The following is a 17,376-nucleotide window of genomic DNA, read 5'->3' on the forward strand; positions in this document are numbered from 1 at the left end:
TGATAAGTGGTCAAGACAAACCACCAAAACTAAGCTTCTCACTTTTAGAAGTTCCAGGAAAGAGTGAGATGATGGTGCTGAAATGTTGATGCAAATCAATTTCCTGGCATTGTGCAGCTGAGAATGTGGTAATCAAGATAATGTGTCATACAGCAGGAGCCGGGATATCTGATCTGAAAACCATCTCAGCATTAGCTGTGGACCGCTACATTATGGATGATTGTTTAAGAGACCTGTATTCCCTCACAGAGAAGAAATACATGACAAGTCAACTATGATATGAATAAGATTTGAATGACTTCAAATGGTTTCTAATGCATTTCCAGGATGAAGTACTTCAGGGCTATTTGTGCTTCATTAATGATTTATAAATTATAATAGGTGCTGGCACTGTAGGTCGAGACAGATGTCAGTCTGAAAGATCTCCAACAAAAATCCTCTCATTTCAATTAATAACAATAGTGAAAGATTTTTTTTTTCTCTGAGAAAAACATTTACGTTCAGAAGGTCTGATTAGACTGGAAATGTGATCAATGTCTCTGAATGATGATGTTGTGAGACTGTTTTGGTTGGTTGAAGTGTTGACTGGTGTCCACCCCCAGGCTTGGTCCATGAGAGACTATGTGTGTGTTTGTTATTATCTTATTAGATCTTATTAACTATTAGAGCCAAAGCTGTTGGTTCTAAATGGAACTGAACATTCTATCAAGTCCTTTCCTTGATGATGTCATCAGTCAGTAGGAACTCCTATGATTTTGGCTCATTATATGTGTCACAGTTCCCATCACTCCCAGACTCCATCTCCCGTGATCCTCCCTGGTCCACACCTGCACTCACTTCCTCATCACTTTCCTGATCACGGATTCTCTGCACCTGATCTTCAGCACTCTCTTTATATGGACTCACATGACTGCACTCCTTTCTCGGTCCTTGATGTTGTTTGGTGTTATTGTTTAATCGAGTAGTTGTTCTGTTCTTGTGAAGTTTTTGAAGAATAAACCTATGCTGCTGAAGTTCGTTCCTGCATCCTCTCTTGCTTGCAACTACCGGTGACAGAAGGACCGACGAATACAGTAAGGACACAGCAGCACGATGGGTATCTTCCTTCACCCGACTTCTCCCGCGCTCCCCAAGACCAGCATTCTGGCGGTGGACCGTCGGTGTTGACTTAAGCAGGACGGTCGTCCGCTTGAGAGGTATGTGGAGGAATTTTCCGAGCTTTCTTGCTTGGTGAGCTGGCTAGTGGCTTCTCTTAACGCATGTTTTCTGATGGGTCTGGACAAGGATACCATTCGCTATATTGAACCTGCCTGTTATTTCTCTCTAGTCGAGTCTATTAATCTGATTCTCTCTACTACGGTTCTGATTTTGAAATTGGAGAGGTTCAAGAGAATACGTATCCTCCTCGTCCAGCCCCATCAGAAACACACGTGGCCTGGTCAGTTCACCTCGCGCCGGTTTCCTCCACATATCCCTCCAGTGTGTCTTCCCATCCTTGCCTGCGTGTCCCCGAGCCAACCATCAAGATGGCTGCCGCCGTATCGGAGTCACGCCATGAGATGGCCGCTGCCACACCAGAGCCCTCGGTGAAGATGGCCGCCGCCACAATCATAGATTCATCCAGTATCCTGTCCCAGATACCAGTCCTGTAATGATTCCCACGTATGTGCCCCAAGGCCTATTGATTGAGTATGAGGGGATGTCCTGGAGTCCAGTTCCAGACTCCGCTCCAGCCCAAGAACCCGCTCCAGCCCGAGAGCCCACTCCAGCATGAGAGCCCACTCCAGTTCTCCACGAGCCCGCTCCAGGCTCCATTCCAGCCCACGGCCCATTACGGGAGTCCCAGCGGTCCAAAAAACCTGGACTCTCACCTAAGTATTTTTTTGGTCCCTGGATTTAGTGGCCGAGCCTGGGGATGAGGCTCCCGACCCGCCGTGGCTTCAAGAGGCACCTGACCCGCCAGGGCACCTAGTGCCCCTGGACCCGCCCTGGACCCGCCCTGGACATTTCAAATACACCTGCAGTGTATTTTTTCTAGTCATATATTTCACCATTGAGGATTTCTTAAAAATAGTGTGTAAAAATCTTGTCTCGTCTCGTCTCGTGAACTCAATCTCGAGTCTCGTCTCGTCTCGTGAGATACCTGTCTCGTCACACCCCTAGTAGGTGCGTTCAAGTCACTTTCGTTGGCGTATGATGGCGGTGTGCCTTCTCTAAATTAATTACACAAAATAACAACACTTCTGCTTCTAGAAAATGTAGAGCAAAGAATGTGCATTAGTTGTATGTTGCTTTTTTATGTTTTTTAATTAATTTATGAAGCCATTGTAAAATTTATTGTTACATATTACATTTTTATATTGTGATGCTATCGTATTTTTTTGCTGGGAATCAGCTTACTTCATTGTAAATAGAAAGCCTGTCAATGTCACTGCTAAATACCTGTAAGTATTGTGGTATTTCGCTATGTTTCTGACTGACACGCCCCCAACTCGTACAGATCGGAGCTTAAAGAAAATTACGAGCTTCCCACTGGTATTTACGACTTTGTGGTGGCGTTCATGTCGGTTCTGCTCGTAAATACGATCTTTCCGACATGACTTGAACGCACCATATGGCTGTGTCCGAAATCGCCCCCTATACCCTTCAATAGGGCACTATTTGAGGGGACAGCAATTTGTGTTTGTGTTTTATGCAATAAACAAGCAGGAGCTGAATCAATGTGCGTCTTTTATTGACATGGCATAGCGCCAACAGCGCATATTTTGTATTACTGTAATATTATTGTAATACTTTGTATTAGAAAACTAAACTGCATTCCTGGTGCGTTAATCTAAGACACTTAGCAAATCTCACAGGTCCAGTCTCTGTGGTGGCCGTGACTGACGGCCGCTGCGTGTAATGATAGGAGTTCCGAACTCTATAGGCCCGTCAAACACTTGCTGCCTTCGTTCTTGAGCTTGCTCTGGCACACATTCTGTGATGTCCGATGTATCACCCTCTTTACTTGCTGTTACACCGTTGCTAGCCGCTGAGCACTGGCTGCTCTCCTTTCTCGCTGCCTCTTGATGATTAAACTGGGCAGAGCGCTCAGCTTTCCGCAAATCCACACGGTTGCGCCTGTATAATGTGCCATCCACATCCACCACATAAGACCGCGGATTCACCTTTCCCAGACACTGGCCTCTCCGCCACTGGCCCGTGCGGTCTCCAGGCAGTGGTTTCATTCGAATGTGTTCGCCGACATTAAGCTCTGGGAGGTCTTTGGCTCTCGCGTCGTAATGGAATTTCGCCATGCGCCGTTTCCACCGCAGTTTCTCTGAAACTCCTTCGACCACCTTGGGGAAAAGCAAACTGTTTGCCGTGGGAAGTCCCGTCCTAAGTCTGCGGGACATAAGTCGCTGCGCAGGACTGCTATCCAATCCATCTGTGGGCGTGTTTCGCCAGTGTAGAATTGCCAGCCATGGATCTGTTCCGTCTAGTTTTGCCCTCTTACAGAGTGATTTCGCAATCTTCACCGCAGATTCAGCCTTTCCGTTCGATTTTGGGTGCTGGGGTGAAGATGTGACATGTATAAACCCCCACTGTGCCGCAAATTTTCTAAACTGTTCACAAGCAAATTGCGGCCCGTTGTCAGTGATCACCTGATCTGGCTGTCCATAACGTGCAAACTGCACTTTACAGCGCGTAATGACTGTGTCCGCTGTCAGATCTGGCAACTGATCAATTTCCCAGTAATCTGAGTAGTGGTCCACTATAATAAGAAATTCTCTGCCACCGTACGCATACAGATCCATGCTAACAATTTGCCAGGGGCGCGCATGGATATCATGGGACATCATCGTTTCTTTTTGCTGATTGTGCGCATACTCATTACATGCGGGGCAGTTAGCCACATAATCCTTTATTTCACCTCTCATGTTAGGCCAGAACAGTGTTTCCCTCGCCTGTCTGTAACAGGCCTCTCCTCCTATATGGGTGGCATGAATGCGATTCAGCATTGCTGCTCTCAATGCCTTCGGTATAATGACGCACTGACCTCTGTATAGCACACCGCTCTGAATGTTCAGTTCGTCTCTGAATGGCCAATACTCACGCACTGAGAGCGATACATCTTCTTTGCGCTCTGGCCAGCCCGTCAGCACGATCGTTACCAGCTCCTGCAATGCGTCATCAGCTTTGGTCTCGGCTACAATTTGACGGAGACTGGTGTCAGTCACATTGAGGTGTAGGGCTTGGTCTATGAGTGAGAACACGGCCTCAGTGCTGTCCATGGTGCGCACAGTTATGCTGTTGTGGTCCGGGCTCGTTGAACACCTGCTTGTCGAGCGCTGCTCTGCTCAGCGTATCACTTATGTACATCTCCGGACCAGGCTTATACACAACATTCAGGTTGTAGTTTTGCAGCTGCAACATCATGCTTTGGAGGCGTTTGGGGGTACTCAGCAGCGATTTCTTAAAAATTGTCACGAGGGGTTTATGGTCGGTTTCAGACGTGATTATCTCCCTGCCATACAGATAGTGATGGAACCTCTGACACGCGAACACGATACTCAGGCATTCCTTCTCTATTTGGGCATAGTTTTGTTCGGTTCGCGTGAGTGCCCGAGAGGCGAAGGCCACAGGTTGTCCCTGCTGCAGCAGATAGCAGCCCAAGCCGTTCTTGCTGGCGTCGCTTTGTATTGTCACTGGCTTGTCAATGTCATAATACTTTAAAACGGGCGTGTCCGTGATCATACGTTTTATTTCTTGAACCGCCTCATCGTGCTTAGAGAGCCAATGCCACGCAACGTCTTTGTCCAAAAGCCTGCGAAGCGGCTCACATACCTCTGAAAGCCGCGGGAGGAACTTGGCCAGGTACGTCACAAATCCGATGAAACGCTGAACTGCTTTTACATCCTGTGGTGTCTGCATTGCCAAGACTGCTTTCGTTTTTTCCGGGTCAATACGTAACCCTTCTGCTGATAATATGTGTCCATGAAAGTGCACCGCTTTCAGTTTGAATTGCAACTTTTTTTTCGCTCAGTCGGAGTTTCACAGCTCTGCATCGCTCCATCAGGGCACGGAGATTTCTGTCGTGATCTGACTCGGCTTCTGCGTCTGAATCACCGCAGCCAACAACCAATATGTCATCCGCAATGGGCTCTATGCCGCGGAGTCCCATCAACAGCTCGTGTTGCTTGCGCTGATAGATTTCTGGTGCCACCGAAACGCCAAAGGGCAGTTTACACCATCTCATCCGCCCCCATGGTGTCCAGAAAGTTGTCATTAGACTGCTTTCAATGTCCAGTTTGCAGTGTAGAAAGGCATCGCGAACGTCTACCAGTGTGAACAGACGTGCTTTGGGTAGTTTATACAGAACGTCTTCCAGTGTTGGCATGTGGTAGTGAGATCTTTGAAGTGCTTGATTCAGGTGCTTTGGGTCTATACATATTCTTACTTTGTCTGGCTTGGCTATGACTACCATATTGCTTATCCATGGTGTAGGTTCAGTGACGTTTGTGATGTGTCCATCTCTCATGTACTTGTCCAGCTGTTCTTTCACTTTGGCTTTCAAGGCCACTGGCACGTTCCGTGGCGCGCATTGCACGGGGGACACGCTACTGTCAAGCACAAACCGGACCTCTCCTGGGACTGACTCGACTGGGTCGTTAAACACGTCCTTGAAGTTGTGAGTTAACTGTTGCTTTGTGAGTGGCGTGTCAGAGCATACAACTAATTTGTGAAGCTCCTCTGGAATGGTAAATTTCATCAGACCTAGCCGCTCACACGTGTCACCCGAGAGTAATGGCTCTTGATCGGCTTCGACCACTTCAAAAACTAGTTTATGCTTGGCGCCCTTTATGACGCATTCTGTGTGAAATTGCCCCAGAGAAATCATTGTGGCGCCAGAATACAATTTCAGTCTTGTTGTGCTCGGGTGCAGGGGGCTTTCTGGATCCAGCTTCTGTTTGATTGTACGACTCATAACATTACAAGTCGCTCCCGTGTCTAGTTGACAGGCCTGCTTTCTTTTATTGAGCGTCAGGTTAACAAACCATCTTGGACCTGGGGACTTTACTGTGTCAATGCATTCCTCAGCAGCGAAAAGTCGACCTTCACCGTAGGGTCCTTGCTCATCCTGACTATCGTCAATCATAATATTCACTCTGCCGGACCTGTCGGCTCTGTGGCGGGCTTTACAAACTTTAGCGAAATGATTCGATACACCGCATGATCGACAAGTCTTTCCATATGCGGGGCAATGCTCTCTGCCTTTCTTGTGACCACCCCCACAATATTTGCACCCGACAGTTCTGAGCGTTTGCTCATTATTCACTCCACCATCCTGGCGTTTCAGCCTTTGCGTTTGTGCAATATTTACAGTGTCAGTGAATGTGTTGTCGATTGCTTTTACGCGTTGTTCAGTGGCTTCTGCCAGTCGGCATATTTCCACAGACTGTGACAAGGTCAGTTCGCGTTCACGCAACAGGCGTCGCCTGGTGTTCTCATTGGCAATGCCCAGGACAAGTCTATCGCGAATCATTTCATCTTTGAGCTCCCTGTATTCGCAGGTTGATGCTCGCTCCCGCAACCTCGTGAGAAAGCTGTCTATAGGCTCGTCCACTTCCTGCTTGCAACACCCGAACATATACCTTTCGTAGATCACATTTTTCGCAGGCTTGAAGTAGTCTCCCAGTGCATCAAGTATGGCTTTCGGTCCTTCGTTTGTTCTTCGCTCAACACAATGTTATGACTGTAAATGTGACAACATTCATTGCCCATTAATCGTCGCAGTGCTGCTGCTCTCACCTCTTTGGGCTTCTCGATTAGCCCGGTAGCTAGTTCATAGTCTTCGAATTCCGCTCTGAAATTATCCCAGTTTTTTGATATGTCTCCCGACATCCGCATGCCCTCAGGGGCAGGAATGCTGTTTGAGGCCATGTTCAGGAGCTAGTACTCACTTCTGACACCATGTTTGTGTTTTATGCAATAAACAAGCAGGAGCTGAATCAATGTGCGTCTTTTATTGACATGGCATAGCGCCAACAGCGCGCGTGCCGGAATTCACGTCACAACAGGAAACTAACCATATATGGTATTTCACCATAACAATTTGTAGTGGTGTCCGAAACCATAGTGGACGTTATTGAGTACACTCATTCAATGCCACAATTCATAGCAATAATGAGTGTACAACTGATGTACACTCAACAGCTAGATTATGGCTGCGTCTGAAAACTGGAAAATGCTGCTGTCGGAAGACACATTTCAGGTAGGAAGGCATCAAGGCACATCCGAATCCAATGTTAGCAGACATCCCAAGTCTCCCGGAAGTTCCGGGAGTCTCCCGCATATTGATAGCGGCTCCCTGATGCCCGCAAATTAGTTAAAATCTCCCGGAATCTAGAGCGCGCGAGCAAGAGCGCGCATAGAGACTGTGTTTCAAACCAGCGCGCGCACGCCAGAGAGGGAGAGGGAGCGAGAGAGAGAGTGTGTGCGAAGCGCATGTATGACAGAGAGCATCCCGAATGGCCTTTTTCGGCAAATCAACCAATCAATTATCAGTGAGGTGAGTTGACAAGTTTCATTTCATGTGCATATTATTCAGGCAAGTTGCCAAGGCTACATGAAAACAACAAACTCCTTAGACCTGTTTAAAGTTGCAATGGAAAATAAATAAAAGCAGTTTACATAAATAGTATAAGCAGCTTATAAATAGTAAAAGTAATCTACATATTTAAACATAATTAACGAATAATTGCATATGCCTATAGCTTATAGGCATGGGGGGGGGGGGGGGGTGATACCTCCCTGAAATGACTTTTTGCAGGTTGGGATGTCTGTGTTAGTTTCACTTCCTGTTTCCTGAAATACCTTCATCTGATCGATTTTTCGAGGCAGCATAGATGTATCCTCAACTGCCTTTGATATCCCACAATCCTGTGCTTTCCATTCTGTGACAGTTGAGCTAGAAAAATAAAGATGGTGTCCGAAAGTTGCATTTGCTGGCCAGTTTGTGAGTAAATGTACATTTTTGACCAAAATTTTCCACTTTTGATGTCATTTCTAGCAAGAAATGACTACTGCAGTAATTAAATATTTGTTTAGTTCTCACTAAAGCTCGCGCTATATTGGGGTAGATCATGAAACTCTTATGCTGCCTCAGAAGTCTGTCTGAAATCCATTTCATGAGGTGCCTTCATGCACAAATGCTGCCTTACAATAGGGTGACACGGGACAGTCCCGGTTTTGGTGTTCTGTCCCCGACTGGGGCTGTCCCCAGAAATGTCCCCGTTTTATAGCTCCTTCAAAACAACCCGCAAATACATTACAAAAAAACCCAACCAGCATACAACAGCCTGTTGGTTTTCAGATGAATTGTGTAGTGATCAGGTTCACCAACAGGGGGGCTCTGCAGCTACACTTGGTTGCCCGCGCACCGCTACTTAATGAAGAACGTATCTGGATCTGGACCGCGCCATTATCGTCAAATATCAAAATAAACATCGTTATCGGTTTAAAGGTAGTAACATACTAGCTATTCATGTTAAATTAAAGTAATACTGTTTATGTTTTATAACAGGCCCTCAACAGGTTGTTTTGCACAATTTTAAACGTCCACAAAAGTTCCACAGTCACAACGCAGCATTTTCAAACATATCACGAGGTGAAGGTACACTCAGATATGAATAAAAATAAAATAAAACAAATAATACACGTGCATCTGACTTTATGCTTAAAATGAGTCTAAAATGCAAAATAATAGTTAAAAAAAGTTTAAAGTTAAACAGTTGTAATTTCTGTATAGCCTACAGTAAAACAGCTTGTGAAAAGTAAAATATTAAATCCAAAATGTTAAAAAAATATTTGTTAAATGCCGTTTTATATGTTTTATCATCTTTATTTTTGTAATGTAAAGTCATTTTGTAAAGTCATACTTGCGTTATAACAAGCATATTGTTTTGAACTGCTTTTACAATGCTTTTATAAATCATGTAATAGTTTTTTGGTGGATTGTATTAAAACCAGAGCAAAACTCCTAATAATCAAACTAAATCATAATTATTAATGTAATAATATAAGGAGGAACCCACAACAATTAAAAACAAAAACGTTCAAAAATTGTATTGTCCCCGTTTTTTAATAATTAGATAACAAATTAGATTTTGGTGATATTTTGACCACTCAAATAGGAAATGTCCCCGGTTTCCATTTCGGAAATCTGGTCAGAAAGCCTAAACAAAATAAGGGATTAATGTTAGGACTTTGATAATGTCAAGTAAATAACAAAACTACACCTTATCGTCAACTGATAGGCCTACATAATTTTAAACACCATACACATTTTTAAATGATTAACGGCCCTCACCGTCTGAAACATTAAAACACACAGTCATTGGTTTAACGACTCAGGCATTCGGACGGTTCAAAATGCTAAAAACAACATATAATAGCCTAATAAAGAGAAGTTTAGAAAATGTGTATTTTACCTGCTTATTTTCGCTTCACGTCCACGAACAGCTGCACTCCTAATGATTCCAGTCAGCTCCGCTGCTCCAATCACCGTGCGCTTTGAAGAGACTTTGAAGTATCCCTGCGCCGGGCGGGAATTCCTTCAGTTCGAATATTTAAACTCTACATTGTTGAAATGTCCGCGTATTTCATCAAAGAATGTATAATCATATTATATTACGATATTATATTATGAGAAGAAATTCGTTACGAAACGAAACATTGAACGCAGCAGAACTACTTTGGCAAGCGGAACAGTCAGAGTAGTGATTAAGTCCAAAAAAAAAAAAAATTTCACAGTTTCATGTTTTCACATTATTTAACAGCGTATATGTAAATTTACATTATATTTCTGCAATTTTACAGAATACTCAAAATACAGGAAAAATCTGTAAAATAAAACAGTAAAAAAAAAAAAGATTTTAAATATTATATTGGGTGTCACTGTCCACCTTAGAAATAATCATTAAATATATGATATTAATCATATCATAGGTCTATAATAAAATGTCATTTATCGTTACTACTCTATATTAAATTATTATAGGAACCCCTTCAATGCTTTCAGAATCTTTACTTTAAAAAAAAAATAAATAAATAAATAAATAATAATAATAACAATAGTCCTATATTTTAAATATATATTTTTATATTAACAATTTAATGACAGTTGGGCTATATTTATTAAACAATAATGAATTATTTATCAAAATGAACAGAAAATAGTAAAAAAAAAAAAGTTTTAAACAAGTGTTAACTTAAATTATTAACATTATTTAGCTAAATTATTTGTATCAGTACTGTGTGCCTTTTGCCCCATGCTGGTTTTTACCCAGTTTGTGAGGTAAAAGGCACCCCTCGCGATGCCACCCTTATATTATTTATAAGATTTTTAAACAAAATATATCCACTTTTATAACCAGAACCTCAAACCCCCACGTAATTCGCACCATGAATGCAATTTAAAACCTATTGTTTTCAATCAATTTAGTTTAATAAATACACATATTTTAGATTTCTTAGAAATATAACAACAATCACATATCCCAAACAAAAATGAAACATTTTAGTAGAGAACAAACCATCACGGTTGTTTAAATGTAGTCTTGAGCAATTCGTTTCGCATTGTGTCAGTCAGAAACAGCGCCACCTGGCGCAGCATAACGTCAGAGCAAGTCGTCTTGTTTTTCAATGAAACCCAAAAGTGTTGTTTTAAATTTTTAAAGCAGATCAAATTGATTGTTTTATAATAAATGTAATTCTCCGTGAGTTTTCGTTCAACTTTAAACCTATTTTTGTACTACAATTTACAAGTAGGCCTATGTCCCGCATGTCATGTGACTCAGACTTTGATTGATGACGTATCTGCTTTGAGTTGACATTTTATATTGGCCTTTTCACATCACGGTAAACATTTTTTTTATATATTTCCTAGTTCTGCGTGATTATGTCCACGGATGTTTTGGAAGCTACAGTAAGTAGATTCATCTGGGCTTTTTTCAAATTAATTATGAATTTGATTGTGTTAGCTCGATTGTTTTGCGTGTTTGATTGTTTTTAAATGAACGTGTGGAATTACAAAAGAGACATTTATATCACTGTTGGGTAACAGAGTAAGACAGAGTAAAACTATACAGACAAACAAACACTCTACAAACTGATAAACCATACTTTAAGATGAAAGCCATTATATTATGAAGGTTGATTTGAACTAAAAGCATGAGGACTGTTTCTTGTTCAACAAAAGTATTTTTCATAAAAGTCTAGCTTTCATATGTGTTTTATATTTTGTAATTTTATAAAGTTTATTCATTACAATTTCTGTTGGCCAAAGCAATGCTTTGAGATGTCTTATGATCATATACAAAATGTTAATTAAAAAAACATAAACCTACACTGGGAATAATACTGTAAGTTCATCATAAATCATCATAAAACAGTTCATCAGTATCTCACCTGTCCTGCAGGTGATGCTGGAGGCTTTACGGGTGACGGAGCTTCGTCTTCTGCTCTCCAAGATGGGCAAGAGTAAAAGCGGCCTGAAGAAGGACCTGATGAAGAGAGTCTCAGATCTGCTGCACAATGACTGCAGTCCTGAGCTGCTGTCTGCTGTCCGAGAGCTTCACAAACTCCGGCAGGTTTCTAAAGACGCCCGCAGGAGCTCAAAGCCCAGTTCTGTCCAGATCATCTCCATGCCAGAGTGTCTCTCGCCCGGCAAACCACAATCACCCATATCTATCTGTGCAGAACCACAGATGATCAAACTGCCCTTCTATCAGACGCTGGACACCATTCTGCCTCCTACACCTCTGGGTATGATGCATATGTAGAAAAAATATGGTTTTTAATAATGCATTCAGTTTTTAGTATCTTATATTAATTTCAACACTAAACTGAATCATATTAATCAGTTTCCCCACAGACAAAATCAAGACCCGTCCTGCATTTGTAGCCATTTCATTCAGATAAATACATCACAATAGGGATAAAAAAGACTTCAGTTTCATGCTGACTTTAAGTGCACTGAAATAATTTACTATAAATTAAATAATCAAACTAATTCCTTTAATCAGATAAATTTAACCTAAATTTTTGTGTACATGTATGTATATTTTTTCATGTTTTTAGTGCCCACTTGTGGAGGAATCATGCAAAACTCCGATTTCTTGATTCATCTCAGTGAGAATCAACAGACTCAGATCCAGAACAGCCGGTGAGTTTCTGTCTCGTCTTTATTCATTCATCTGAACTTTAATGACAGTGTTGTGCTGTTGTTTGTAGTGAGGGATGTTGACATTGTGAAATAATCTGTATAAGTTCACCTAAGGAACACATCTGTAGTTTTTGTGTTTTGTGTTCTTTTTAACATTTTAACAACATGCTAGAAACTTTTTTGCAACATATCTTAACTGTCTTCTCACTTAGTGTTTGTCTCTTGTTAAGATATTAATCATTTTCTGAAAAATGTATCCAAATTAAGTGAGTTTATGCTTAAGAAAAGCAAAATATCATCCAATGGGGTTGGAGAAAATAATCAGATTTTTCCTCTGAAATAAGATGATTTTTCTGACCCCACTGACAGATATTTTTTCCTTTTTTTATGCATAATTTTTTATCAGTTTTTCAGAAAGCTTGAGTCATTTTACTTCTTAAATAAATGTATCTTAATTTAAGAATGTTTATGTGCTGAAAACAAGACAAAAATACTGAGAAAGAACATCATTTAAGCTTTCAAATGTTCGCTTTTGTGCACCTCTGTTTATTATTTTTTCTAAGATAGTAACACATGCAATGCAGAATTCAAATGAAAAGAGAACTGAACCAAATGTGCATTTTAAACATGGCTCTGAAAAGATAAACTTGAGTGAGTTGATTCACTGAGGAAGTGAGTTGAATAGCCATATTGAGTCCATGATTCAGAATTATGACTCTTGTTTGATTCACATTGGTTTGTCTCACTCTGACTGTGTTTGCAGCACTGCTTCTGTGCCTCATATTGTGTTTGATCATGGTGTATAATTGTTGTATTTTAACTTGTGTTCTTGGGTTATTAAAGCTCTTTTCTTCCTTCCATCAGGACGTCTCAGTCTGGCTCGACGTCTGTTCAGGTGGTGCTCAGGTGAAACTCTAATGCAAAAGAAGTGGAGAGAAATAAAAATAAAATAAATCACACATATTGCTGTTCAACCGCATTAATTTTGTGTTAAATGTGTCTTTCAGGATTTCTTACAGTGAGAGCGTCGGTGTTGAAGAAGATCAGTATCCACCGCACCTCGTTGTTTCAGTTAATCACGCTAACTGTCCCGTACAGGTGACGTATGACAGCTAACATAATGTCAATATACCAAACTACTGAAATACTAAAATCTGTTTTTACCTTTACAATATACTGACAACCACCAAAAACAGGTGCTAAAGAGAAAGCGACATGTATTGTATTGTATTTTCCTTAAATGTATAAGATGTGCACAGTGTCATACAAACTATTACAAAACATGATCATGATAACACACAATAATGCAATAAACGACATAAGATGTAACATAAGACATTTGCATAATTGATAAGGATAAACTAAGAAGAAATGTATGTTTTAATGAAGAACCATCAAAAGTGAGGATTCTGGGAAAGTCAGTTTACAGTTTTTCACTGTAAATTATAAGATGACTTGGTTTTTTCAGTACCAAAAACTGTAAATTTAACAGTATTTGAAGTGTCCTGTTAGGTTTATCAGTTATTCACTGTATATATGAAGATAAATTAAGGTAATCATTTTTAAGGTAGCATTTTTTACAGTGTAGTTTAATTTTGTCTCATTTTCATGTGTTGTTCCCAGTGTTCCTATTCATCCAATAAAATGGGGACGGAGCCTTCTCGTCCGTGTCTTCCGATCAACATCACACCTGAGTTGTATATTACATTCACAAATCGATTCTCGGTGGTGTGGGGAAACTTCGGCAAGGTACGGAATTAATCCCGCATAATAATATTCAAACACAACGAGGCTGAAAGCGAGTAGTCAGTGCTCTCGTGTGTCTGTCTGCAGAATTATTGTGTGGCGGTGTATCTGGTGAGGGTGGTGTCGTCTCAGGAGTTGCTGGTTCAGCTGCGCAGTACGGCGGTGGAGCAGCAGGAGCTCTGCAGACGCCGAGGTGAGAGCGCTTCAGCTGGGCACCATCTTAAAGGTGCCCTAGAGCCCTTTTTCACAAGATGTAATATAAGTCTAAGGTGTCCCCTGAATGTGTCTGTGAAGTTTCAGCTCAAAATACCCCACAGATTTATTTTTATTCATTTTTTTAACTGCCTATTTTGGGGCATCATTATAAATGCGCCGTTTCAGCGCGCATCCCCTTTAAATCTCACGCTCACCGCCCCCGAGCTCTCGACTATAATACAGTGCATAAACAAAGTTCACACAGCTAATATAACCCTCAAAATGGATCTTTACAAGATGTTTGTCATGCAGCATATCAGATCATGTGAGTATAGTATTTATTTGGATGTTTACATTTGATTCTGAATGAGTTTGATAGTGCTCCGTGGCTAAAGCTAACATTACACACTGTTGGAGAGATTTATAAAGAATGAAGTTGTGTTTATGAATTATACAGACTGCAAGTGTTTAATAATGAAAATAATGACGGCTCTTGTCTCTGTGAATACAGTAAGAAACGATGGTAACTTTAACCACATTTAACAGTACATTAGCAACATGCTAACGAAACATTTAGAAAGACAATTTACAAATATCACTAAAAATATCATGATATCATGTCAGTTATTATTGATCCATCTGCTATTTTTCGCTGTTGTCCTTGCTTGCTTACCTAGTCTGATGATTCAGCTGTGCACAGATCCAGACGTTAATACTGGCTGCCCTTGTCTAATGCCTTGAACATGAGCTGGCATATGCAAATATTGGGGGCGTACATATTAATGATCCCGACTGTTACGTAACAGTCGATGTTATGTTGAGATTCGCCTGTTCTTCGGAGGTCTTTTGCACAAATCAAATTTACATAAGAAGGAGGAAACAATAGTGTTTGAGACTCACTGTATGTCATTTCTATGTACTGAACTCTTGTTATTTAACTATGCCGAGGTAAATTCAATTTTCAATTCTATGGCACCTTTAACTGAGTCTTCATGGCACACTTTCACTTTAATCATGGATGCATTGGAAAGTTGTTCTGTCTGCATCAATAATCAACTTGTGCCGGTAACAGACCAGCATTACCCATCTGAATCACTGAAGACTAAAACATTTGGTTCATTCTTGTAATTTGAGCTGAACTAAACTCTTTTGTGTGTTTGTTTTGCCATTTGAAGAAAACAAGAGGTTATATTAATCTCTTGAAATGCTTTATTTTGTATATTGTATTTTTTTTACAAGTATGTATGTGTATATACTGTGTGTGTTTGTGTGTAAGTCTGTGTGTGAGTGTGTGTTTGTGTGAGTGAGTGTGTGTTTTTGTGAGTGTGTGTTTGTGTGAGTGAGTGTGTGTTTTTGTGAGTGTGTGTTTTTGTGAGTGTGTGTTTTTGTGAGTGTGTGTTTTTGTGAGTGTGTGTTTTTGTGAGTGTGTGTTTTTGTGAATGTGTGTGTATGTGAGTGTGTGTGTATGTGTGTTTGTGTGAGTGTGTGTGTGTCTGTCTGTTTGTGTGTATGTGAGTGTGTGTTTGTTTGTTTGTTTGTTTGTGTGTGTTTGTGTGAGAATGTGTATGTCTGTCTGTTTGCGTGTGCATGTGTCTGTCTGTCTGTTTGTGTGTGTGTGTAAGAGTGTGTGTGCGTGTGCATGTGTCTGTCTGTGCGTGCGTGCGTGTGTGTGTGTGTTCTAATTACTTTATTTTTCTTTTGATAGTTTCAGAGAAATTGTGTTCTGATCCAGAAAGTGAGGTTGCTACTACAGGACTACAAGTGTCACTGATTTGTCCAGTAAGTATGAATAATGAATAATGAATAATCCAACACTGGACAGACATTTTTCAGAAGCAAAATGTTATTTCCATTACTCATGTATGATATTATACATGTTTGGTTTCTAAGACCTTCATATTACAGAAGTCAGGGGTCACATTTGTTTATATTTTATATAATACGGATGGTTTCAGAGCAGCTTCACAGTAATGAACAGGAATCTGCATGTTTCTCAGCTAGCAAAGATGCGTATGTCAGTTCCCTGTCGGGCCAGAGGCTGCGCTCACCTGCAGTGCTTCGACGCTTCCTTCTATCTTCAAATGAACGAGAGGAAGCCCAGGTGGACGTGCCCCGTGTGCCACAGATACGCGCCGTTTGATGCGCTGCGTATCGACAGGTGATCCTCCGTACGACCACACTGAGAAACAGACGTTTCCCTGCTCTGTTACTGATTTGCTTGCATTATTTTGGTAACATGATAGCATTTAGCATTGCTCTTCTCTGTAGTTTGCTGTGTGAAGTTCTGGAGAGCTATGGTGAGGACGTGGAGGAGATCGAATATCTGTCTGACAGCACCTGGAGAGCCGTGAGACACGACAAAGACGACAAAAACAAAGAATCTGCTCCACATCCTCTCAAACACAGTAAGATCATCGAGATTCATCATGATGGCTTGAGAAAGACCTTCAGACTCTGATTTGGTGCTCTATATATTTTCAACTCTAAGCTTCCATTCTTTCTAATATTTCTGTCTGTCTGTCTCTGTCACGTGTTTAAAACTATTTCAACCTTCAAACTACTTCAAACTTTCTGGTCAGGCTTTCTCTTTTTGATCTAGTTTCTGTATATTGTGAAGTCTTGATCAGAGGAAAGGTCTGATGTTTGGTTTTCCCGTGACAGAAGGAAACTCTAAGCCGGCAGATGTTGTCGTCGTGGATCTGACTCAGTTCTCCTCTGACGATGAAGATTTCCAAAAAGAGGAGACTGTTTCTACACATTTAGAAGACAAAAGTGTACATTTTAGAAAATCTGGCATAGTTAAAACTTCTGGAGCCAAAAGTCGAAAAACACAGGTCCGAAAATATTAACTGAGCGAGAGTTATTTTTTAATGTTTTCTTTTCTGTTTTAGTTTTTAGTACTTGTTAATATTTCAGTTAATTACTTTGCCAAATGTTTTTAGCATGTAAGGCTGAATGATGAACTGATAACTTTCATTTAATTGTGTTTTGTATGTTTGAAGTGTTGTTTTTCTTTGTTGTAAATCTTAATTGTGATGGCAATAAAGTTTCATTATGATCTGACTCTGAATTCTGATGAATTTATGAGATGACACTCATTCAAAGCCATTGTAAAATCACTGTGACCTCACATTTTATATTTTTGGTATTGTCATAATTTAAATAAAAATACATAAATTTATTTATAATTTATTTATATAAATATGTATTTTTATTTATTATTTATG

At 40.7% G+C, this 17,376-nt stretch overlaps 2 protein-coding genes across 4 annotated transcripts in view; one reads left to right on the forward strand and one right to left on the reverse strand.

Annotated features, from left to right (window-relative positions):
- The window catches only part of LOC125251034 (interferon-induced very large GTPase 1-like), a 27,728-nt gene extending 18,025 nt beyond the window's left edge, over nucleotides 1-9,703 (reverse strand). Inside the window, exon 1 of the mRNA XM_048163906.1 lies at nucleotides 9,474-9,703. The gene's annotated coding sequence lies outside the window, so the exon portion shown is untranslated. The remainder of the gene's footprint in view (nucleotides 1-9,473) is intronic.
- Nucleotides 1-17,212, forward strand: part of pias4b (protein inhibitor of activated STAT, 4b) — a 21,323-nt gene extending 4,111 nt beyond the window's left edge. The window contains exons 2-12 of one of the 3 annotated variants that reach the window (XM_048163907.1): nucleotides 10,931-10,969; nucleotides 11,463-11,808; nucleotides 12,124-12,208; nucleotides 13,073-13,114; nucleotides 13,216-13,306; nucleotides 13,832-13,957; nucleotides 14,042-14,147; nucleotides 15,855-15,928; nucleotides 16,147-16,307; nucleotides 16,418-16,554; nucleotides 16,811-17,212. In XM_048163907.1, coding sequence (XP_048019864.1) covers nucleotides 10,931-10,969; nucleotides 11,463-11,808; nucleotides 12,124-12,208; nucleotides 13,073-13,114; nucleotides 13,216-13,306; nucleotides 13,832-13,957; nucleotides 14,042-14,147; nucleotides 15,855-15,928; nucleotides 16,147-16,307; nucleotides 16,418-16,554; nucleotides 16,811-16,998 — 1,395 coding nt within the window. In that variant the 3' untranslated portion in view covers nucleotides 16,999-17,212. Of the gene's footprint in view, nucleotides 1-10,836; nucleotides 10,903-10,930; nucleotides 10,970-11,462; nucleotides 11,809-12,123; nucleotides 12,209-13,072; nucleotides 13,115-13,215; nucleotides 13,307-13,831; nucleotides 13,958-14,041; nucleotides 14,148-15,854; nucleotides 15,929-16,146; nucleotides 16,308-16,417; nucleotides 16,555-16,810 lie in introns of those variants that run through there. The other 2 variants (XM_048163909.1, XM_048163908.1) reach the window with 2 other exon arrangements.
- The last annotated feature ends 164 nt before the right edge of the window (nucleotides 17,213-17,376 follow it).

Source organism: Megalobrama amblycephala, linkage group LG17, assembly GCF_018812025.1.
Source record: "Megalobrama amblycephala isolate DHTTF-2021 linkage group LG17, ASM1881202v1, whole genome shotgun sequence".
Classification (NCBI taxonomy): Eukaryota; Metazoa; Chordata; class Actinopteri; order Cypriniformes; family Xenocyprididae; genus Megalobrama; species Megalobrama amblycephala.